This window comes from Eurytemora carolleeae, unplaced genomic scaffold (assembly GCF_000591075.1).
Source record: "Eurytemora carolleeae unplaced genomic scaffold, Eaff_2.0 scaffold341, whole genome shotgun sequence".
Taxonomy (NCBI): Eukaryota; Metazoa; Arthropoda; class Copepoda; order Calanoida; family Temoridae; genus Eurytemora; species Eurytemora carolleeae.
Genome location: NW_019396231.1, coordinates 126,260 through 151,106, shown reverse-complemented (window position 1 = coordinate 151,106; position 24,847 = coordinate 126,260). Strand labels below are relative to the sequence as shown.

Here is a 24,847-nt window from a genome sequence, read left to right as displayed (position 1 = left end):
GAAATTACATGGTTTCCTTAGGTATTGTGGGTGTATTTGCTGTTAAAGCTTAAAGACAATACAACTAACTTAAAATGTTTACATATTAATTATCGTTCAGAGCAAGACAGCTACAGTGTAACATACATTAGACCATTTCTTAGACATATTTTATAAAGAATTTCAATTGAACTTATATTTACAATTCCTTTAAATGTACATATCTTTCACATACATTAACATATAAAACATTATAAAACATTTATAAATTATTAATTTAAAAACATTTATTTCCAGAAAAATAGGATTAACAAAAAACACAAAAGACATGATCTATTCATAACATCCTAGGAAAACAACATCATTTATTTTAGAACCAAATAATATTGTGAGAGTAATAAAAACTAGTACATAGATAGTAATCAGGAATTAACACCTAAAATAACTAAACTGAATTTGCATACAAACTGTAAATTTCTAATCTTTAAACTTTCGCAACCTGATGGTAAAAACCTTTGTTATTTCTAACTCACCAAAAAACTCACTAAATCACCAATTTAAAATCCTAAAGAAAAAAATGTTGTCTGAAAAACCTGACAATTTTTTCTTCAAGAATCTCCAGGTTCTCTTTAATATCCCCATTTCAAGAATCTCCAGTTTTTCTTGAATATCCAAACTTCAAGAATCTCTAGGTTCTCTTGATTATTCAAATTTCAAGAATCTCCAGGTTCTCTTGAATATCCAAACTTCAAGAATCTCCTGGTTCTCTTGAATTTCCAAACCTTAAGAATCTCCAGATTCTCTTAAATATCCAAACGTCAAGGATCTCCAGGTTCTCTTGAATATCCACACTTCAAAAGTCTCCAAGTTCTCTTCAATATCCAAATTTCATGAATTTCCTGGTTCTCTTGAATTTCCAAACTTCAAGAATCTCCAGGTTCTCTTAAATATCCAAACTTCAAGAATCTCCAGGTACTTTGGAATGTCCAAACTTCAAGGATCTCCAGGTTCTCTTGAATATCCACACTTCAAGAATCTCCTGGTTCTCTTGAATATCCAAACTTCAAGAATCTCTAGGTTCTCTTGAATATTCAAATTTCAAGAATCTCCAGGTTCTTTTGAATATCTAAACTTCAAGAATCTCCAGGTTATCTTGAACATCCAAACTTCAAGGATCTCCAGGTTCTCTTAAATAACCAAACTTCAAGACTCTCCTGGTTCTCTTGAATATCAAAACTTCAAGAATCTCCTGGTTCTCTTGAATCTCCAAACCTCAAATATGTCCAGGTTTTCTTGAATATCCAAACTTCAAGAATCTCCAGTTTCTCTTGAATATCCAAACTACAAGAATCTCCAGGTTCTCTTGAATATCAAAACTTCAAAAATTTCCAGGTTCTCTTGAATATCCAAACTTCAATAATCTCCAGGTTCTCTTGATTATTCAAACTTCAAGGTTCTCTTTAATATCCAAACCTCAAATATATCCAGGTTCTCTTGACAATCAAAACTTCGAGAATCTCCGGGTTCTCTTTAATATCCAAACCTCAAATACCTCCAGGTTCTCTTGAATAGCCAAACCTCAAGGATCTCCAGGTTATCTGTAATATTCAAACCTAAAATATCTCCAGGTTCTCTTGAATATCCAAACCTCAAGAATCTCTAGGTTCTCTTGAATATTCAGACCTCAAGAATCTCCAGGTTCGCATAAATAAAAAAACTTAAAATATCTCCAGGTTCTCTGTAATATCCAAACCTCAAGAATCTTCCTGTTCTTTTTAATTTCCAGACTTTAAATATCTCCAGGTTCTCTTGAATATTCAAACCTGAAATAACTCCAGGTTCTCTTGAATATCAAAACTTTAAAAATCTCCAGGTTTTCTTAAATATCCAAACTTTAAGAATCTCCAGGTTCTCTTAAATATCCAAACTTCAAGAATCTCCAGGTTTTCTTAAATATCCAAACTTTAAGAATCTCCAGGTTTGCTTAAATATAAAAACCACAAATATCTCAAGGTTCACTATAATATCCAAACCTCAAGAATCTCCCTGTTCTCTTGAATATCCAAACCTCAAATATCTCCAGGTTCTCTTGAATATTCAAACCTGAAATAACTCCAGGTTCTCTTGAATATCAAAACTTTAAGAATCTACAGGTTTTCTTAAATATCCAAACTTTAAGAATCTCCAGGTTCTCTTATTTATCCAAACTTCAAGAATCTCCAGGTCCTCTTTACTATCTAAATCTCGAGACTCTAAGTTTTTGCTATAGGGATGTTCAAAATCCCAAAACATCCTTGGGTCCAGGATTTGTCTTCTCACTTTCCTGAATTATAACATTTTAAGCATTGGTTGTGTCATATACAATGTACGTTCGATTTTCAACGGAAGCCATATAACCCTTAGTCTGAACTAAAACTATGAAAGATATCCTTGTTCTTCTGATCAATTGATAATATTCATAATTGTAATTTCCTAATAAACCCGTCTTGTGGATTTCTGAATGCAAACGAAACATAGAAATAAAGTTTACAGTTAGAAAAGCAAAGATATCTTCCTTATTGCTGCTTTGAGAAAGGTTTAAAGGGAACTGCTGAGAAATAAACTTTTAAAAATGTTGAAATTACGTAAACAGTCCCTTTAAGTTTTTTCTAACCTTGTCCTCCTTGTCCTCTTCTCCCATATACGTGATGTCCAGATGAGCGTGCACAGAGTTATCACATGTCTCCCCAACATCCGTCGTCTTCTGTCCAAGAATATTTTTAGAAAATATATTTAAATATTTATTTAAAAACTACTTTTGATTTTGAATTTTTAAGCTTTGTTAATGATGATATGATGATTATAATGATTAATATTGTTATCATAATAACTTTTATTATTAATGCAATTTTTGTTATTATTGTTATCATCATTATCATTCATTATTATTATCATTATTGTTACTTTGAGTATTTTAATTATTTCATAATTAGTATTAATATTATTATAATTATCTTTTCTATTAATACATTTATTAACTAATAAGCTGGCAAACCCAGCTTTGTCTGGAACCTAAACTAACTCTATAAAAGTCAACCATCTCAACTCAACATTTCTAAATCAAGCTCAGAGTGGTTATGCCGAGTTTCCCAATTTCTCCATGTCTACCTGATTAATTTCGGTTTCTGTAAAGAAAGGGTGCTCGTCACAATGCGCGTTAGGATGAGGATTGACCCGCTTACTCAGCACAACCAGAAAGTCGGCGAAAAATCGCCTGCACACAAAAAAAATAAGTTTTTAACAAAGAATAATTGTTTTAGTTAAATTTGTAAAAGAAGTTAAAATGGTTAAAATGGTCTTCAATCAATCTATGATTTATAAAAAATTGAAATCAACTGAAACAAGAAAAACAAATATTTCTTTTAGAAACAACGGTTGTTCCATGTAAATATAGAATTACACATTTTTATATTTTTTCTTTATGTTTTATTTTTTCTAAATGATCTGTGATGGCTGTATAATCCCAGAGTATTTATCAATGTATTATGTTTCCATATTTATTCTGCCACTATATATATATATATATATATATATCCCTCTTCAGCTCAAACTTGACGTTTATCCAATATATCCAGCACTATAAACACTATCCAGAATTATCCAGAATGAGAAAAATGATGAAAAATAACTTTAATGAATAAAAAGCTACAATTAGGAACATATAAAACTTCCAAATAATTGCTAGGGATATGATTGCTCGCCTGAAATTCTAATTTTCTAATCCCTTGATCTTTAATCATAATATTTATACTTGACCACATGATCTTGCAGAAAATATAGTAATTTAAAGCTCTTAAAAAATAGACATAAAAACATCTTTATGCCACATTGTAGTAACATTTGTCAAAACTGACATTTTTTACACTTTACTTTATGGAATTTATTTGAAACCTCCCGGCTCAGAAGAGACTAATAAAAACCGATAAATTAGAAGGGTCGTTGAACTGCCTACCGCTGATTCAAATTTGAATCACCGATTTAAATCCTTCCTGAATCTTTCATTTCGAATCGGTTTTTCAAATTTAAACCGGTGGTATGTAGTTCAGCGACGTATTTATTAAATTTGGTCTCGGGACAAATTGGTTCATAACATTTGAACCTACATTTACTGCAACTGCAAGGCTTTTTCTAGGGGTGCAGTGATCACGGTCCAGAGCTCCAAGTCTATACTTTTCTGCTAACCACCAGCCTTTTAACGCAAACGTTTACCTGTTCATATTTCTGGACATCTGATACAACACAAACCAATCTCCAATACTAAAAGAATAAAATTTGAAAATCCATTACATTTATAAAATAAGAAAATAAAACTAAAAACCTCAGTCATTTATCGTTTCGCTAATAATAGTTAATAGTTAAACAGAGGTTAGAATCGATAAAACAAAAGTTTCTGAAGAATAAAAGAGATTAAGAGATTAATAAATTTTTGTTCATTTAAGATGTTATCATTATATCTTTTGAAGCTTATGAATATGATGATGGGTCAAACTTAAATTTTTGATCCCACAGACTTCAAGGTTTGAAATATCGAAGGTTCAAAAAGTTTGAGCATGTAGTTTCATAAAGAAATAAATAGAAAAAATATCAATTCTCATAAAACTGCTGAAAATTTATCAAAAGTTAAGTTTTAAAACATAATTGAAGAAAGAAAACAATAAAGTTGAATAGAAAAAATTGAAGATTAAGAATTAAATATTTTTGTACAGGAGAAAGATTTGATTATTTTTTTTCTACCTGCAATGATATACATAGTGCTTGATATGTTGAATATTTTCATTGTTTTTAAAATATCTGTGCATCTTCATCTTCATCATTTGGTACCTGGATATATATAATATTTTATACATAGATAAACACACACTTATTACAGTCAAAATAAACTGTTTAGAATTATTTGATAATTAGTTAAAAGCCTGAAAATTCGGGCAGATTTTTTTTCTTCTGTAACTTATAACCGTAGGTAACTTTTATAGAGGATTAACTATCAATTTTTGTTGTTAACATTGGAAACCACTCTTTTAATGGGGTTGTTACTTGAAATGACGTTGCTTGCCTGCGTTAAAAAAAAAACTTTGGCGAAAAAAAAACAATTGTGACGTTCTTAGTTGATAGTATGTTATCAATTAACAATTACACCTACGTACGTGTATATATTTGTAAAAAATCTGTAACAAGAAAAATATTGTTTCTAGTAAAATTCTAAGAGAAACCGCCGCTAAATAAACAGAGCAGACTAAAATTTCAACAGGCCTCTGATCACATCAAAGGATTGAAAAAATGGAGACAAAACATGATTTCATCCTTCAGTTAGCACTTTATGAATTATTCATCAGACTTCAAACAGATTTTGGTGAATAATAATAAGTAAAATTCCAGCAGTGAGATTCACAAAACATTGTGAATCAGGAAGACGACTTTTAGACTCACGTTATGATTTCAAATAGTCCAAGACAAAAGTGTTGTCTGCTGAGACCATAACTTTATAAACAATATTCTATTTGCTTTTAAACAACATCAATTTCACTTAAATGTTGTCAAATGTTGTCTTCCTATTCCACAGTTGTCTGGTTCTCAGTAGGCTAATCAATGATTAATTAAAATAATAGTTTCTCCATTCTAGACACTAATAATTATCTAATTCTAAATATTAAAAGTTGCATCATCTTGCCCCTGGACACTACTATTACCTTATTCTTGAAGATAAAAGTTGCACCACCCTGTACACTATTATTACCTAATTCTTGAAGATAAAAGTTGCACCACCCTGTACACTATCATTACCTAATTCTTGAAGATAAAAGTTGCACCACCCTGTACACTATTATTACCTAATTCTTGAAGATAAAAGTTGCACCACCCTGTACACTATTATTACCTAATTCTTGAAGATAAAAGTTTCACCACCCTGTACACTATCATTACCTAATTCTTGAAGATATAAGTTGCACCACCCTGTACACTATCATTACCTAATTCTTGAAGATAAAATTTGCACCACTCTGTACACTATTATTACCTGATCCTTGAAGATAAAAGTTGCACCACCCTGTACACTATAATTACCAAATTCTTGAAGATAAAAGTTGCACCACCCTGAACACTATTCTTAGCTAATTTTGAAGATAAAAGTTGCACCACCCTGTATACTATTATTAACTAATTCTTGAAGATAAAAGTTGCACCACCCTGTACACTATTATTACCTGATTCTTGAAGATAAAATTTGCACCACCCTGTATACTATTATCACCTAATTCTTGAAGATAAAAGTTGAACCACCCTGTACAGTATTCTTAGCTAATTTTTGAAGATAAAAGTTGCACCACCCTGTATACTATTATTACCTAATCCTTGAAGATAAAAGTTGCACCACCCTGTATACTATTCTTACCTAATTCTTGAAGATAAAAGTTGCACCACCCTGTATACTATTATTACCTAATTCTTGAAGATAATAGTTGCACCACCCTGTATAATATTCTTACCTAATTCTTGAAGATAAAAGTTGCACCACCCTGTATACTATTCTTGTTGATCCAAGAAATAGAAGGAAAAAGTACCAGTACCAAAGAACAAGGAATATCTAAAATACATTTTATAAAGATTATTAATGATTCTAAAAAACAATAAATAATATTAAAACAATTTCGGAGTCCAAAACCTTAAACTTTGCCCCGAGTTTAGAGATTTTTGGAACGGATTTTGGTTAAGATTATAAACTTAGTTTAAAAACATTATGTACAAAAAGATTTTACATCTTTCTCTTGTTGATGTAAGTTCAAGTAACCCTCTTATTACAAATGTTTATGTCAGATTCACAACAGAAACTTTTAAACCTTCGTCTGAGCAAAAATGAGAAAGAAATTCATGTCTTTCTCCCGAAAAAGTTCAATGATGGTTTCTCTGTTCAACTGACTTGAAGATTTTTCAGAAAAAATAATTACTAAATTGACAAAATTCCGCCTGTTTAAAGATAGAAAATCTTAATTTATTTCTTATTATATAATTAGCCAATTATTGATGAAAATTCTCAAATTCAACTAGCACAACTTTTAAAGATTTGATACATTTTAACAAAGATTTCACAATTTATTTTTATATTTTTCACATTCAACCAGATTTTTGCTTTTCTATATCAAATCACTGCTGCAAGCCAGAAAAAAAGTCGTCAAAATAAATAAAGATGAGTATTAAAATATTCGTCTTGTAACAAAGTATCAAAAAACAAGCTTTTTAGATTTAAATGATACAATTTTTGAAATTTTCAAAAACAGAAAAAATAACGATTCAAGACTCATCTTTTAATACGTATATAAAAATGTTTTGAAAAAAATTTAAAATAAACCTTACCCTATGATCTCTGTTTTTTAAATCGTTAATAACTAATTGAATTTGGATTTTTTCAATGTTTTTTTTTATAAATGTTGCTTCTAAGGAATTGAGTCTTTGCCAAAAACGCTGATTTTCTAATTCCTATATCTTTTAAATCCAATATCGCAGACCTTTATATATTTTAGACTATGAATTCTGTTAGATCAAATTATCTAAGTTTGAAATATCAAAGTTATACGCTATCAGGTTGCAAAGATATAGGAATTAGAAAATTTAAGTTTGTGGTGAAAACTCAATTTCTTTGCTACTGTATAATTTGTTGCTGTTGGCTGTTGCCAAAAGGATTATACATTTTTGGTGAAAAAGTTTCACCCTTACTTATTATTACAGATAAAGGTTTAAAGGGTTCCGTTGTAAATCAGACTCTTTAACTGGGTAAGGGGTTGTGTCACTTTAGAATATATTTACAGTCCCTTCAAATGAAAAAAAAATATGAATAACAAAAATTTAAAAAATCCTCGATTAAAGGGCATGATAAAAATAAATAGATATTACCTTGTCATTTATCATGTTTAAACCAAGAATACAGATTGCATTTATATTCTCTTGTCCCCCTCCAGAACCAAACCTTATACATTTTACTTTTTCAACAACAAAAAACATTCATTTGAACTTATTACATTTAGTTTCTTAATTATTCACTTTCAAACTTTTATTAGTAAAGATATGATTCACTTACAACATAACCACATGGATATAAAATTCGAGTACTCACTTTTTTAAAAAAGAACATATTTACATATATTTAACTTATGAACCGTAATTAAAAGTTAAACGAAGAAAGATTGAATTTATACAAAACTCTGTTTTTAAACTTTAAAATTGATAAAAAAAGACAAAGATCAATGTTTAAACCGACAAAATGACATAAACATAAGTTTTCTGAAAAGAAGGATTCACGTCAAGAACGTAAGATTAAAATTTAAATGTTTTTAATCTCCCCTTCTTTGAAAAGAAATTGAAAAGAAGAAAATTTTTTAATTTTAATAAGTTGTACACAATGCTTCAATTGCATACCGGTACTTCATGTACTGTATATACATTATGTCGTACTGTCCAGTGTGAACTACCCAGTGTCAAGTTTTATGCAGCCTAGCAAGATCACAGTTTTTACAATAATGCTAAATAAATTTTACATTTACAGTGCAGATAGCCTTACCGAATATAATCACAAGCAGCAATTCTTGGGAAAGTTTCACACATTGGATTCATCTTCCGGATCAGCCGTTCTTCTGGTGGGACAGAATAATAACTAAATATATATAAACTGTATTACTGCTCCTTGAAACGATTTCTGGTTGAAATTATATATAAAAAAGTAAAGGTTTGATTATTTGGCACAAATGTAGCTTTTCATTTTTACTTTATCACTTTGGGGGATTTTTACCAAAAGGATGTTTTTTTCAAGGTTTCTGTTTATTTTACATAAAAAATGTATGAATATGTTTCCCATATCTCCTAATAAATTTCATCTATCCTTTAGAAGAGTTATAAAGGGCCTAACAAATGTTTCTTTTGTGACCTGAGACTCAAATTTTACTAACTTTGCAACATTTAAATTTGTTTCACGAGTTTTTTTTTACTTACATATTTGTTTGGAAATTTGTTAACAACTACTTATTACTTTTACATATGATTTACTAGCTCAGAATTGGGAGAAAAATTTGAGGTTTTTTTAATATAAATTTTGGTTTGAGTCTTTAAAAAATGTTAGGCTGGTGCATAAAATTTCCTTAAATATGCACAATATTCCTTGAAACAAATGTCTTAGATCAATCATAATAACTATAGTAAACCTACCTGTAAACCTGGGGTCCATAGTCTAGAAACTTATGATTTAGAAATCTGTTTGTGACAAAAATCTGCGACAAAACTATCACAACATTGAACACCTGAACAACAAAAAAATGTTATATTTGGACAATAAATGAAAATTCTATTTGGATACTATCGCCCCCGCCACAATTTTCAAGATTTTACCATATACACTAAAATAATCATGAATGAGGATAATGGGGTTCGGATGCAGAAATTATGTGGTTGGCTTTCTTCCCTCGGGGGACCGTGAGGTGAGGTTACCCTTTTATAAATTGTTTGCTACTGAATTAATTTTCAATTTACTCAAGTCTGTAAATTATACCTTTCACTGCTTTTTGCTTTAATCCAATATAAGAATTATATAGTACAGTCAACCCCAACACTTTGGGTTCATCGAAAGATCTTATAAAATGTCGTTTTGATTGTTTACTATTATATACAGTGAAACCCTTAATAACGAATACATCGAAAGAATTCATCAAATGTCGTATTCTTCACTTTTTGATAATGGAATGTTGCCGATATTTAGTTTTTTAATTAAATGATTATATGGAACTCTTTAAAACTGTTCCTGCATATTCATATCTATTTATTTCTTTTCGCAAATACTAAAATTTACGTAATATAGTATAAAACTCATTAAAAAATTGTCAAATTGTCAAGACGACATTTGATAAATTCTTCCGATGTATTCGTTATTAAGGGTTTTACTGTATTAAATCTCAGTAATAATAAAAATAAATAAATAGCTCTGAAATATGCAGAAACTGTTTTGAAAAGCTTCATATAATTATTTAATTAAGAACTAAATATCTGCAGCATTCCATTAGCAGGTTTAGAAGACGACCTTTTACAAATTCTTTTGATATTTCCAAAGTTCTGGGTTAAACTGTTAAATACATTACATTATATATGATCAATTCATCTATAAAATTATAATTCGCTCATATATAAATATTTGTTATAGCTGGCCAAACGCCTGGACCAAATTGGCTGAATTTTTTTAAGAGACCCAAGGGTACCCTAGTAGTGAAATAGGCAAATTTTTTTTAAATCAAATTTTTTTCTTCAACGTTGACGGGTAATGCCGCACGCCGGGTACTTCAGCTAGTTATACATAAAGGACAAGTTTTCCCTGTTTCTAACAAACAATATGATTATACTTTGAGGAACTGTAGACGTAATTTACAGAGTGATATGTTCGATTCACAACTGTAAAGTACAAAATTACGCTTCATAGAAAATGATTGAAATTTACAGAAATCAGAAAAACGAAGATATCTTCCTCACGATTTATCAGATAAAGGTTTAAAGGACACTGTTGTTAATCGGGCATGACATTTTTTAAATAGGGTTAATTAAAAAATTTAGGAACAAGTTGAGAAAAACAAAATCAGCTCTTATCATCAAAATAAATATATTGATTTTAAATTTATTTTGGTCATTTAGAGTTTTTAAAATTTCTCCGTGTATTTTTCGCGGGTTTTTGAAAAAGTTGAATGTTGTGTGGCATTATTTTCAAGTACGCGCAAGCCACTCGTAATTTAATAATTAGAAAAAAACGATTCTCAAAATGTATCCACCCAAAAAGATGATGTTGAAAGTTGACTTTGCGATCAAACTCAATAAATATATGTAGACAAGTTTTACTACTACCAGGGGGATGATAGTTCTCTACCTGTGTGCTCAATTAGCTGTACTGTAGACGTACTACTGTTTACTAATATTGATATACTATAGGTTAGGCCAGAATCAACCAATAATACACAAATATGCAGTACGCTCTCAGTATAGTTTATGTCCTATACAATTAGTGAAGGATTAGCGTACATCATCAATATATACACTATAACCTCGTTGACTACTACACAATACTACATTCAGTTCAACCGCCAGACATTGCCGGTCACTCCCTTTAACAACAAATATAATGATAAAGTTTACCTCGCAACAAATATAATGATAAAGTTTACCTCGCAACAAATATAATGATAAATTTTACCTCGCAACAAATACAATGATAAAGTTTACCTCGCAACAAATATAATGATAAAGTTTACCTCGCAACAAATATAATGATAAAGCTTACCTCGCAACAAATATAATGATACAGTTTACCTCGCAACAAATATAATGATAAAGTTTACCTCGCAACAAATATAATGATAAAGTTTACCTCGCAACAAATATAATGATAAAGTTTACCTCGCAACAAATATAATGATAAAGTTTACCTCGCAGCAAATATAATGATAAAGTTTACCTCGCAACAAATATAATGATAAAGTTTACCTCGCAACAAATAAAGCCAGCAGCGTATGAATTATACTTATTGTGCAAATGTTCCTGAAAATACCAAATCCAAATATATTTGTCTGATGAAGGAACTTGAACTTGCCACAATTTCTAACTTTCAAATCTATATATCGCTGTAGTCTGACGTCGAAGACTTCAAAATTCTAGCTATGAATTCTGCCAAAAAAAATTTTTAGCGCTTGAGATAACATGAGTTTTCACCATCAATTGAAAAAACAATATTTATCGAAGGATAAAAATTTGTGGCAAGTAATCAGTTCTTAAAACGTCAAAACGGCCCAAAGGCACTGAGTCTTTGCCACAAGCTCTGATTTTCTTAATGTAATAATATATCTTAGATATTTCAAACTAAGCATTCCGTTAGACCAAATAATCTAAGTTTGAAATAGCAAAGGTTTACATGATCAGGTTGCAAAGATTTGAAAATACGAGTGTGTAGCAAAGACTCAAATCCTTTTGTGTGGGACCTCACATGACCCCAGGGAAGGTTTATGAATGATCCAAATTTTAAAATAAATTTTTCCTTAAAGAACCTGTCAAATCATTCGTTGGGATGTTTAGAAAGATGAAAATTTCCCTGTATGATAATTGAATTTAAGAAAGTTTTAGATATATATTTGCAATCATCCAGAACAAAAAGTTTTTTCAAAAATTAAACTTAAAAAGTTTTATAGAAGTTTTTAAAACTATGCAAAAAAAATCATTGCTGACACCCCTAAATTTTATCATAAATTTTATCATAAAATCCACAAACTTATTTTGTTTGTTTTTGTTTCACAATGTTTATAAAGAGGAAATGTTCCAATTGTAAGCATAGTTTAATAAGAATTACCTGGAAAGTTCTCAGAAGGTTTTCTCTTTTTTCACACGCATCTTCTATTATCTTTCCTCTATTGTTGGTTTATATTAGAAGATAGACATAATTTCAAGTTACTCTTTGCTTCTGATTCTATTGATTTATGAATCATTATTGTTTAGGTGGCTTCCGTGTGCTTTGCTACCCCTTTAAAGAAACTGCAGACGCAATTACAAGTTACCTTCACATTAATGGTACCCTTTAAAGGGATATAAAATAATGGAAACTTTATGTTTTGTCTCAAAATTAATAATTTTGAATTAAGGTTCTGTATAAATGTAACAAACGCTAGAAATGAAAAAACGGCGGTCCTTTGTGTAGCTCTATAGTCTACACATTATGGTTTAAAAGGTACTCTTGAGAATCGGATCTGCCACTTCAAAAATGGAGTAACTTTAAATTACATCTACAGTTTCTTTAAGCAGACAAATATTCTTTTTATCGAGAAAGTTCTGACATGTGTACTGAAACGTGAGAAGCAAAAATCATATTTTCTCGCCTCAAACTATTGCTGGCATTTGAAAAAATGGCATTAATTTTTTTAAGTATTTGAAGCAAACTATAAGGTTCTCAGTTTATTTATGTCTAAAATAATTTAATATGATTTTATGAAAAAAAAACTCAGTTTTTAATGAATAAGATCGAATTGAGACTAGGTATAAACAATGTAATGAAATATATCAATCCGTTGTTTGGTTGAGCTGAGGTGAAAAAATGCAGCAGAAATCAAACATGAATAATGAATATATAAACATGTATCGTATTTTGAAAAGAGAGGTGTGCAAATATTAAATTAGCATATTTTATGCATCTTTCCGATACAAATTTCCTTTTCTTAAATTGAATAAAACCAAATTGTATAAGAAACCGTGATCGTTCTTGATTTTTTTATTATTCAATGTATACTTTCTCTTCTCTCTAAACCCTTCCTGGCTCCTTTAGCGAGAAACTTCATGAGACCTCCCTCTAACATCAACCAGATAGAACGAGGAAGATAAAACAGAATTGCCTGTAATTATTTACAAATGAATAAAAATACAGGGTGTCTCGTTAAAAAGTTTTAGTATGAAAAGATTTTTAGAGGCATTGTAATCCAAAGGTTTTTTGAATGATTGTCCGTCTTTCTCTTGCCCCAATCCATCCACGTTTTGATATTGTAAAAATAATTTATCAGTTTTCAAACCAATGTTTTATCTAACTTTTCCATTTTTTCACCTCAAATACGAGATACAGAGAGACCCACTGATAGTAGGTGTTGTACAATGTAGCACCGTCATATTCTCGTTTAGCACACGAACCCTGTACATCAATGGACATGTATTTACATTGTACATATTATGTGAATTAAAGTATTCCACTTATACTTACTTTTTAACAAGAATTAAAGGAAAATGAGGCGTAATTTAAAGTGACTCTCTGATTCCGTAAACGCTTATCTATGTTTTCTTTTTGAGAATTGTCTATTTTCAATTAGGGTTCTCTTTAAAAGTTACGACGACGACGAGTGTACTGTTAACAGAAGTATCAAAGTGACGGAGGAAATTTTAAGAATAAAGTAAGGTTTAGTATATCGGTGTTGTCTTTGACATTAAATTGTTCTGAGGCCGAATTTAAAGAATTTAAGCCGTGACTAAAATATGGTTGGTTCCATTTAAATCGTATTCAATGTTTCAAGTTTGAAACTGGCGCTCAATTAAAACCGGTTTTTGGCTGATTTAAAACACGGCTTAAATTCAATAAATTCGGAAACAGAAAAGATTTAAACGGCACCATGTAACAGTTATGCATTTCTTTTAATCAAACGTCACTTGAAATTACGCCGACATGCTCTTAAAATTTACAGAAAATCTGTTAAAAAGTTCCTTTACCTTAAAATCTGGTGGAATATTGAAGTTAGAATACATCCAACAATAACTGTTCAAAACATCCTGATTCACCCCACCTTTGCGCTAAACAAATATGTTTAGATTCACCCCGCCTTTGCGCTAAACAAATATGTTTAGATTCACCGCACCACTACACTAAACGAATATGTTCAGATTCACCCCACCTTTGAGTTAAACAAATATGTTCAGATTCACCTCACCACTACACTAAACAAATATGTTCTTATTTACCCCACCACTGCGCTAAACAAATATGTTCAGATTCACCCCACATTTGCGCTAAACAAATATGTTGAGAATCACCCCACCACTGCGCCAAACAAATCTGTTCAGATTCACCTCACCACTGCGCTAAACAAATATATTTAGATTCACCCCACCCTTGCGCTAAACAAATATGTTCAGATTTACCACACCACTGCGCTAAACAAATATGTTCAGATTCACCCCACATTTGCGCTAAACAAATATGTTGAGAATCACCCCACCACTGCGCCAAACAAATATGTTCAGATTCACCCCACCCTTGCGCTAAACAAATATGTTCAGATTCACCTCACCACTGCGCTAAACAAATATGTTCAGATTCACCACACCACTGCGCTAAACAAATAGGTTCAGATTTACCACACCACTGCGCTATACAAATATGTTCAGATTCACCACACCACTGCTTTACCACACCACTGCGCTAAACAAATATGTTCAGATTTACCACACCACTACACTAAACAAATATATTGAGAATCACCCCACCACTGCGCTAAACAAATAGGTTCAGATTCACCCCACCACTGCGCTAAACAAATATGTTCAGATTCACCACACCACTGCGCTAAACAAATATGTTCAGATTTACCCCACCACTACACTATACAAATATGTTTAGATACACCCCACCACTACGCTATACAAATATGTTCAGATTTACTCCACCACTACGCTATACAAATATGTTCAGATTCACCCCACTATTACATATCTTTTATTTGTTTTTATATATATAGGTTTACAATATATCTATTTCTTGACTTGTTTGTTTGTTACATCCTGTAAAAGAAGGGAGGGAATATTTTGAAACCCTGGTTTAAAAAGGCAGTTCAGAGCCAGGGTCAGAAAAACTTGTAGATACTAATTGTACAATGTCTATTCGTTAAGTGACTGATTAATTTTTACCCCAAACAAATACATAAACTTGGTTTCGCTCTCAAGACTCTATGTTAAGTTCCCAGCTCTGGTTAACGAGGATGTAATACTCCCAGAGGAGACATTTTCTTTTTCAATACATTATTTGGAGAAAATTAAGACTGCAACAGTTACGTATTGTTTGCAGTATGTGTATCAGTAGAAATGTTATCTATTAACAATAATATATTCAAATATACTATATAGTTCAGTTATTGCATTAAATAAAAGATGTCGTATTAATTGTTTTGGAAAAACCCCTGTATTTTTTATGTACAGGATTATCCACACAGAATGGGATTTTAATAACTTAAAAAATATAAAAACCTGAAATCTGAACTTTGTCTTAAGTTAAAGGGACTGTAAGCTTAATGGAAGGGATTTTGCTTTCAAAGATTGCAATAGTAATACTCGATACGTTGCCATTAACAGCCTTGTTTGGTCCAGCATGAATACTGATTATATTCAAGTTTGATTTATTTAAAAAAGTTATTTGCTAATTTCTACTGCAGGAAAACATATTGAGCTTTTTATGATTAAGCACTTGGTTTCAAAGGTACCGTTATGAATCGGGCATTGAGATCTTTGCATGGAGTCACTTTACACGTACAGTCCCTTTAACGGTTGCAGGGACAACTGAGTAAATTTCATAACGTTGATTTTTCAGTCTCATCCTCTGCGGGTAACCATGTAATTATCGAATAGCTCACCACATCACATGATATAGGATCTCCAAAGAACTGTTTTGATGTTGAAACTACTGAGAGAGCAAGTAGTAGAGTAGTAGTTGCCTTTTGTAATACTTTATTTTATTTATAGTTAAGAGTCAGGTTTTGTTTATGGTTTTATCTTTATTTACAAAAACCTTGAATTGTAGAATGCATATTTTAATCATAAAAGTATTTGGAGGACGGGGTGGGATAAGAGAAGTATATTTTCGGCCCCCCCCCCTCTCCTCACCTCTTTCTATAGAAAAAGTTTAAATATAAGCAATGCATGCTAATTTTCTTTCAAAAATAATCTTTTTTTATGCAATTAAGAGATGCATTGTTTGGCTTCTCAATCAAAAGTTTATTTATTTATCATATTCAATTTATTTAGCATATTCAATTTATTTATCATATTCAATTTATTTATCATATTCAATTTATTTATCATATTCAATTTATTTATCATATTCAATTTATTTATCATATTCAATTTTTTTATCATATTCAATTTATTTAACATATTCAATTTATTTATCATATTCAATTTATTTATGATATTTAATTTATTTAGCATATTCAATTTATTAATCATATTCAATTTATTTATCATATTCAATTTATTTAGCATCTTCAACTTTTTCCTATTTGTTACAAATAATTGCGTTATTTGATTTTGCTGCCCCTTGAACTTGCCAACGTCTTTTTAATTTTTTAACTATCTCAAAGGAATTGAGTTATTACCAAAAAGATTTTCTATTCCCTATATCTGAGCAACCCAATGTTGTAGACCTTTAACATTTCAAACTATGAATTCTGTTAGATGAAATAATCTAAGTTTGAAATATCAAAGAGTTACACCATCTGCCTGCAAATATATAGGGATTACACATTTGAGTTTGTGGCAAAAACTCATTTCCTTTGTGGACATATCTTACTAGGAAATACAGTTATTAACGAAAATAAAATTCTAAATTTTTTATAAAATAAAGTATGTTTCCTTGTAGAATAGTTTAAACGTCCAGTTGTCTATACTTACTTGATTTACCTAGATAAAATAGAAGATCATATTTATCTTTGTTTAAGTCACATTTATTTACCTCTAAAAATAATTTTGTCGCAGTGGTTGCAGCACCCAATATTTCCGCCATTTTTGGTAATCTAGCAAATTCAGGTAATTTATAAGGTACTAGGTAGTTTCTATGTAACCTTGCTTATACTGCTTAAATAGCTCTTTGTCTATCGAAATTTATGTTTTTATTTTGAAAATCTGTTTATTTTCATTCGTGGTTTCTAAACCGAAGCGACTTGCACATATCTTTCTTCAGAAACAAAAAGAAATTATCAAAATTAAACACTTTCCAATCAAGAAGAACAATCTATCTTCCATATTAATGATCAGATTGAGGTTTTAAGGGTAAAGTTGTGAATCGAGTATGCCACTCTTTTTTTGAATAGAGACTTAAAATTACATCTGCAGTCCCTTTTTAAACCGTTGCAAAATATAAGGATTAGTTCTTTGGTTCCTTTGATTTGCAGGGTCCGTCATAGAGTACGATTTTTTGACCCCCCCCCCCGCCCCCCCCCCCTCCTATCAATTTTGTACATGACCACTTATTTTTCAGCAAATTTATTATTATTTATTTAGGGTTAGGTTAGGTTAAGACAATTTCTGGGCCGAGCACTGCGGCTAGGACAGGCTAGGGGGCCGAGCGCTGCGGCCACATGTCTTGCATTTAAGATCCTCTTACATTTAAGATCCATGTACAAAATTGATAGGAGCGGGGGGGGGCGGGGGGTCTCAAAATCGTTCTCTAGGAAATTACCGATTTGTATAATAGTCTAAACAGAGAAAATCTTTGAATACTACATACAATGTAAACAGTGCTTTAAGGTCTTGAAATTTAATACTTTCAGCTAACAAGATGTAGAGAACCTAAGTGCTATCTTCCCGTCATCTTATCTTGAGAATACACCCCTTCAAAAATACAATTAACTACATGTAACTAGACCGAGTAAACAAAACAAGAATCTTTCATCTTAAAAAGTAAATAAAAATAATATTTACTGAAAAAACTACAGAAGTTTATTGTTATATTTTTTACATTAAACATTAATACTTGCAGAGTTAGAAATCATATTTTTAGAAGATTCTCTTCTAATATACAATTAACTGCCATAGAAGTTATCAATGAACAAAAAGTTTATTTGATAACAAAGGAATTGAGTCTTTGCCACAAACACTAATTTTCAAATCACAATATCTTTGTAACCCAATGTAGAACACCTTAGATATTTCAAACTATGAATTATATTAGATTAAATAATCCAAGTTTGAAAAATCAAAGGTCTACTACAATACATTCTAAAGATATGGGGATTACAATTTTTAGTTGGTGGCAAAGACTCAATTCCTTTACAAGAGCATAAAAACTTTAGCATTTATTCACAAGTCTCCATTTAAATGAATTTGGTCCTGCTTTGAATGTTTAACTGTAATTCTAATTCATAGCACAGGGTACCTTTCACACTTTAAAGTATTTGACGTCTGGCGATTTGTACGTCAATTGCATGCACTGACCATTGACCTCGAAAGTATCCTCTAAAATTGACAAATGTCTAAGTGCAAAATGCTAATAAGCCTTTTTGAAGGAATTTAGCGCTTTTTTAGATATTGTCAATTCAAATTCTGTAATTTTGAAAATAAAACGGAGTTGTCATTCTCGAGTTAAAGAACAAAAATATATACAATAATAATTTTCATTTCCGAAAAATTATTAAAAAATGCTTTCTTCTCAATTCTAGCTTTTCTGTTCACATATACATGTAAATGTTTAGAGCTGTAGGGCAGACTGAGTATGTTTGTATATGGGGGAAATATTACTCCTGGCTTTCCCCCATGTTTTATTTTCCCCAGGCTCTGTATTACTCACTATACTCTTGTACTATGTAAATATCCATTACGTCGCTTATCAGCTATCATTTTTTTATCTTTCCTTTTTTAAAATAAATTTTATTCTATTATAGTTGAATTGACATAATATTTCGTTTTACCCTATTTAATTGTTTTCTCCGCTACAGCCACATTGAAACCAGGCATAATAGAATGAAGATGATATTAACACTGCAATAAACCCTGTTTACATCCAATTTTAATCTGTTAGTTTTAGTAGAGTATTTTTAATTTTTATTTTATTTTACCTCTTTCATTCTTTTAACCTTTTTTGCTTGCTTTAAAGGTTAAATTGTAATTGTAATTATGCTGTGTTGCGGCGCCTTTTTGAAGACGACATTGATTCATGATTGTACACTGAAAAAAAAATGACGTGACACTATATAGTTGTTTCTTTAAAGTCTTAAATTTTCGCGTCAAAAACAACAAAAGTAAAAAGTATAAAATGTAAATCAAACAGAGTTCTACAAAATAACTAAATTATAATTAATCTAAATCTAATTATAAAAATAGGTTAAATGAATGCGCAGCGCTACATCATTTTCCAGGAAACCAATTGATATACAATTAGGAGACTTCAGGGATATCCCAAGGTTAAATATTTAACTCCTCGATTTGGTGACTTAATAATTTATTCACTAGCTTAAAGTTATGGTTTAATATAAACCAGAGCGGCATTTAAGCTAAAACTTAACATTTTAGGTTGTTACTTTTTGTTTTTTAGATTCGGCTCGGAGAAAGGGTAGAACAATGTACTACTGCAAGGAAAGTTAATTGTGGTTGCGTATACTCTGCGTACATATTGAAACCAGTTCTCTCTGAGTGGAATTTGTAAACAAGAATAGATGCATTAGTGTTCGTTTAGTATCCGAGAAGGTTAAAAGCATTTAATTTTGATAATTTTAATAATCCACATAAAAGTTTCCAATGACCAGAATATTTCATAGATTATTTTTGTGAAAATAGATTCCATGTCAGGCTGTGACATCTGTCTTGTGTTTACCTTTCCGCCCAAAGATAGTACACTGCAGTACAAAAAATGCGTACACCTCTGAAATAACTTTCCTTGTATTAGTACCTTGGGGTAGAGTATAGAATGCTGATAGACACTTTGTACAGGGGAATTGTACAGACCCCTTATCATTGAACATAAAGGTTAACATGTAAATTTAAAGATGAGGGGAATTTTCGTAGACGTCATTTTAAACATGAATAAAAATGCAGAAACCAATTAATGTACATATTCTAACTCCTCAGGGTTCGACATGACAAGAATTTGAAGTATGTTTGGACCAAAACATTGTAATTCATTTTCTATCTCTAACTTAATAGATAATACTCTAAATGTTCTACACTCTAATCTTAAAGCATAATTTGTTGTCTTTATTCATGACAAATTTTATTCAATACATATTATAAATAACAAGCATTGGCACGTTAAAATGTAATATAAAAACAAAACAAAATAATTTAATATTTAAGTTGAACTAATCATAATTCTATATTTACAAATATTCAAACTCAAAGGAACTTAACGCTTAACAAAAACTCTAATTTATAACCGTTATTTTGATATATCAAATGTCTATGACATCATGTAACAGGTTCCGAATTTCCAAATATATAAGAATACAAAATGTTTATTTTCAGTTCCTTCCTGAAAAAATACTGATTTTAAAGAAGAAGAAAAAAATTCAAAACAAATTCTTATAAATGATGATCAAATACATTAAAGCACCTTTAAAATTTAAAATAATACGACATACAGATAGAAAGGAACAGCTTCAGGTATCAAATAAAATCATTATTTAAATCTTTCTTGAGATCTTACAAAGAGCGAAAAATTTCAAACTTGACGCAAATAAAGCATAAAAATACTGCAAGGGATAAATAAAACGTTTAAAGTAAAAATAAAAATATTCGATGCGTTGTAGTTTTTAATATGAGGTCTTTAAGAAAAAGCTTTTTCATTTTTGAAATGAAGATTAAACGAAGAAGAAAAAATTTAAAAATAAGAAAAATATTGGAAAAATATTTTCATTAATTGTACGTTTCAAATTGAGCAATGATCAATTCCATGATGGGCGGATTTTTGGTAACTAATAATTTGGTAACAAACATTTTGGTAACTTGACCATTTGGTAATCTCACAATTTGGTTTGTTAGGTTAAGACGATTTCTGGGCCGGCGCTGCGGCTAGGACAGGCTAGGGGGCCGAGCGCTGCGACTATATTTATCAACTAATACAATTATATCCGATATTGGTCGTTAGGTTAGGTTAAGACAATTTCTGGGCCGAACGTCGCGTTGCGAGGAGAGGTTAGGGGACTGAATTTACAAACAGTTTTTAAGAAATTCTGCATATTGTTTTTTCTCTCTATCTATACAACAAATAAATATTAAATATACAAACAATGATTGTGAAGCATAAGTTTCAATTATACAAATTGTTAGTTACCAAATTGTCGGATACCAAATTGTCGGATACCAAATCTTCAGGTTATCAAATTTTCAGGTTACCAAATCGTCAGGTTACCAAATATTTAGGTTACCTAATTGTCAGGTTACCACATTGTTGGTTACCAAGTTGTTGGTTACCAAATTGTCGGGTTACCAAATTGTTAGTTACCAAAATATTAGTTACCAAATTATTAGTTACCAAATTATTAGTTACCAAATGTTAGTTACCAAATTATTAGTTACCAAATTATTAGTTACCAAATTATTAGTTACCAAATTGTTAGTTACCAAATTATTAGTTACCAAAATTCCGCGTATCCAATTTCATAAATTATTAACTAATTAGTACTTGAAAGCAGCAAAAATCATTTAGTTGAACTAATAACAGATAAATCGAATCTTACCAATTAGTGACTAATCGATCGGTAAATGATCAATCGAATAACATGACTACCTAATCTACCGTGGTCGGCGTTTCTATCAATACAATGAAAACATCTTTTTTATTTAAGTTTAGATTTTTAACAAGCTTTTATAAAATTACAAGTTTACTAGTAAACAAAGAGAATCTGTTAATTGACAGCTTTGATCCAATGTTTATATGTTGTATATGTTGTGAAAGCTTGGTAGAAATCAACAATTGAAAATTAAAGTCGTCTTTATTTTATTGATATATACGACGACGACTGTAGTAAAAAATTGATGTATTGACATAACAAAGAAGAATTTGTATCCTGCTTAATTGATCAATTCGATAAATTGAATGATCATAAGTAAATCGATTAATTGAATGATCGTAAATGATCAAATTATTGATTGAAGTATCTAGAGCTGTGTTGTAGCATCTACAGGGTGTGCTCTAAAGCTGTGAGATTTCTTAGGAGTGCTTGTGTTGAAATCCTAAAATAAATATGAACATTAAAACATTAAGCTTAGATATATGCAGTATCAACCACAGACATACAGGGTCAACCATAGACATAAAGGTCAACCACAGACATACAGGGTCAACCATAGACATAGAGGGTCAACCACAGACATACAAGGACAACCACAGACATAAGGATAAACCATAGACATACAGGGACAACCATAGACATACAGGATAAACCATAGGCATACAGGGTCAAACATAGACATACAGGATACACCATAGGCATACAGGGTCATCCATAGACATACAGAATAAACCATAGACATACAGGATAAACCATAGATATACAGGGTCAACCATAGTCATACAGGGTCTACCATAGACATACAGGGTCAACCACAGACATACAGAACCAACCATAGACAAACAGGGTCAACCATAGACATACAGGGTCAACCATAGACATACAGAATCAACCATAGATATACAGGGTCAACCATAGTCATACAGGGTCTACCATAGACATACAGGGTCAACCACAGACATACAGAACCAACCATAGACAAACAGGGTCAACCATAGACATACAGAATCAACCATAGACATACAGAATCAACCACAGACATGCAGGGTTAACCACAGACATGCAGGGTTAACCACAGACATACAGGGTTAACCACAGACATACAGGGTTAACCACAGACATACAGGGTTAACCACAGACATACAGAATCAACCACGGACGTATGGGGTCAATCTTTGACATACAGGGTCAACCGCAGACATACAGGATCAACTACAGACATGTGTACAGTGTACGATGTACATACAAAATTAATCTTGTTTTCTTAAATATATTGTGCTCTGCATTTCAACTGTCAATTTATCCCATTCTTTACTTTTATCATTTAGTATAAAATTCAAAGAATATATTCATGGAAGAACATTAAATTCATCTTTTTAGAAGAGATATTTAATCGTTTGTGCAAAAGTCAATCTTTTTATAAATTATTTCAAACTATAAATCATAGTTTGAAAATTTGTTATATTCATCAATAAGTTTTTTGTATGTTCTTTTAAATATTTTCTTTTTCTTTAGATTTTGATGTTTGTCACAAGTGATTACACCATTTTAATAGGAACAGTCCTATTTAAATTTAGTGAAACTGGTCTCCCCAATTGCTGTGGTTCGTGCTCATTTGACTTTTTAAAGCTAAAACTTGATTCGTAAAGTCGTCTTCCTATTCCATAGATTTTTGGTTATCACTGTATTAAATGTTTTATATTCATATTTTAACAACGTTGTTATCTAAATGAACGGCCACAAAAGGTTAAATTTTTCGATATTGATAAATTTTATTTTTTTGACTGTTACCTGAACTCCATGAAAAATGAGGTTCTCTTGATCTTGATAAACTGGGTTTACTCTTCCTACATCTACAGGAGCTACTTCGACCCTATACAAAGTAGCATTAATAACTGCCATTAATTACATTTACAGGGGCTCTTTCAACCCTTAATAAAGTAGCATTCAAAATACAAATACAATGTTATTAAAGTAATGTTTATAAATTAAAATAAAATCAAGATATCAACAATAGCTAACGTTTATTTTTACAAAGAGAAGCACAATATCAGAAATTAAAATCGATAAAATTTTTATTTCATTTTTAAGTTTGAATTTTTAATGTCTGGAACAATAGAATTAAAGAAAAAAATATAATTAACCACTCGAGGAAGATCTATTTATAAATTGCATTATATCGTAAAATTCTCTATAGAATTTTATTGCGGTTGTTTAGGCTTAACTATTCCTTATTCTTCAATGCAAATATAGAGATTGTATTCACTGTCCCAACCCTATAAACTTTCTATACCATTTTGTATTTAAGAGAATATTCAGAATAATACATAATAAAACGTTTTTAAATACAGCGTCAAACCTTATAGAAATCCAACGTAGTGTAAAGTAAATATAATTTTCATAAAATCCTTTTATTTAAATGGTAAAACGAAATTTTATGAAATCATATTAGCATTACTGGAGAACTTTTATTAGACTTTTAAGAATTTTTCCAAACCTAAAATGTACGTATTAAACTATTTTGCTCCTTTAATGTCTAGGTTATGTTAAGAAAATAGAAATTATGATAATGATAATGATAAGCTACAATATTTTACAAAAACGTTTAATTTTCAAAAATATAAAAAAATGTTCTCCCGGAAAATACGCCATGTTGCTATACATAGCGGGTCCATACGTTGGATTTCTATAAGGTTTGACGCCAACTGGTTCAAGTCAAGCCTACTGGTCATTTCATCATGGTATATTGTACAGTGACAGGCGATTATATTGATATAATGAAGACAACTTTTGATTTT

The 24,847-nt window shown here is 30.6% G+C and overlaps 2 protein-coding genes across 3 annotated transcripts in view; both read right to left on the bottom strand.

Annotated features, from left to right (window-relative positions):
* Positions 1 to 291: 291 nt before the first annotated feature.
* LOC111698808 (innexin inx2) lies at positions 292 to 17,366 on the bottom strand. 2 transcript variants are annotated; one of them, XM_023469253.1, is made up of 17 exons: positions 17,279 to 17,366; positions 17,179 to 17,226; positions 16,182 to 16,262; positions 14,269 to 14,349; positions 13,616 to 13,699; positions 13,330 to 13,409; positions 12,377 to 12,434; positions 11,521 to 11,574; positions 9,211 to 9,302; positions 8,570 to 8,662; positions 7,906 to 7,978; positions 6,504 to 6,601; positions 4,753 to 4,839; positions 4,228 to 4,275; positions 3,127 to 3,232; positions 2,633 to 2,719; positions 292 to 2,302 (listed from the first exon to the last, which is right to left on the bottom strand). In XM_023469253.1, exons 1-17 carry the CDS (start codon positions 17,327 to 17,329, stop codon positions 2,255 to 2,257), a joined length of 1,269 nt encoding a protein of 422 aa, XP_023325021.1. In that variant the 5' UTR covers positions 17,330 to 17,366; the 3' UTR covers positions 292 to 2,254. The 2 variants fall into 2 exon arrangements, with proteins under 2 accessions (XP_023325021.1, XP_023325020.1); XM_023469252.1 differs by having other exon boundaries at positions 293 to 2,302; positions 2,633 to 2,722; positions 17,279 to 17,365.
* A 4,493-nt stretch (positions 17,367 to 21,859) lies between these two features.
* Positions 21,860 to 24,847, bottom strand: part of LOC111698794 (cadherin-99C) — a 37,137-nt gene continuing 34,149 nt past the window's right edge. Inside the window, exons 51-52 of the mRNA XM_023469234.1 lie at positions 23,841 to 23,922; positions 21,860 to 22,491 (exon numbers count right to left, since the gene is read on the bottom strand). Coding sequence (XP_023325002.1) covers positions 22,417 to 22,491; positions 23,841 to 23,922 — 157 coding nt within the window. The 3' untranslated portion in view covers positions 21,860 to 22,416. The remainder of the gene's footprint in view (positions 22,492 to 23,840; positions 23,923 to 24,847) is intronic.

Excerpts from the sequence above, each read along its gene's own strand:
- LOC111698808 (XM_023469252.1), bottom strand. The coding sequence starts at position 17,329 with ATGGCGGAAATATTGGGTGCTGCAACCACTGCGACAAAATTATTTTTA. Across the intron at positions 8,663-9,210 it reads TATGGACCCCAGGTTTACAG|TTATTATTCTGTCCCACCAG; the intron begins GTAGGTTTACTA and ends ATATATATTTAG. Across the intron at positions 6,602-7,905 it reads TAAACATGATAAATGACAAG|ATATTCCTTGTTCTTTGGTA; the intron begins GTAATATCTATT and ends AATGTATTTTAG.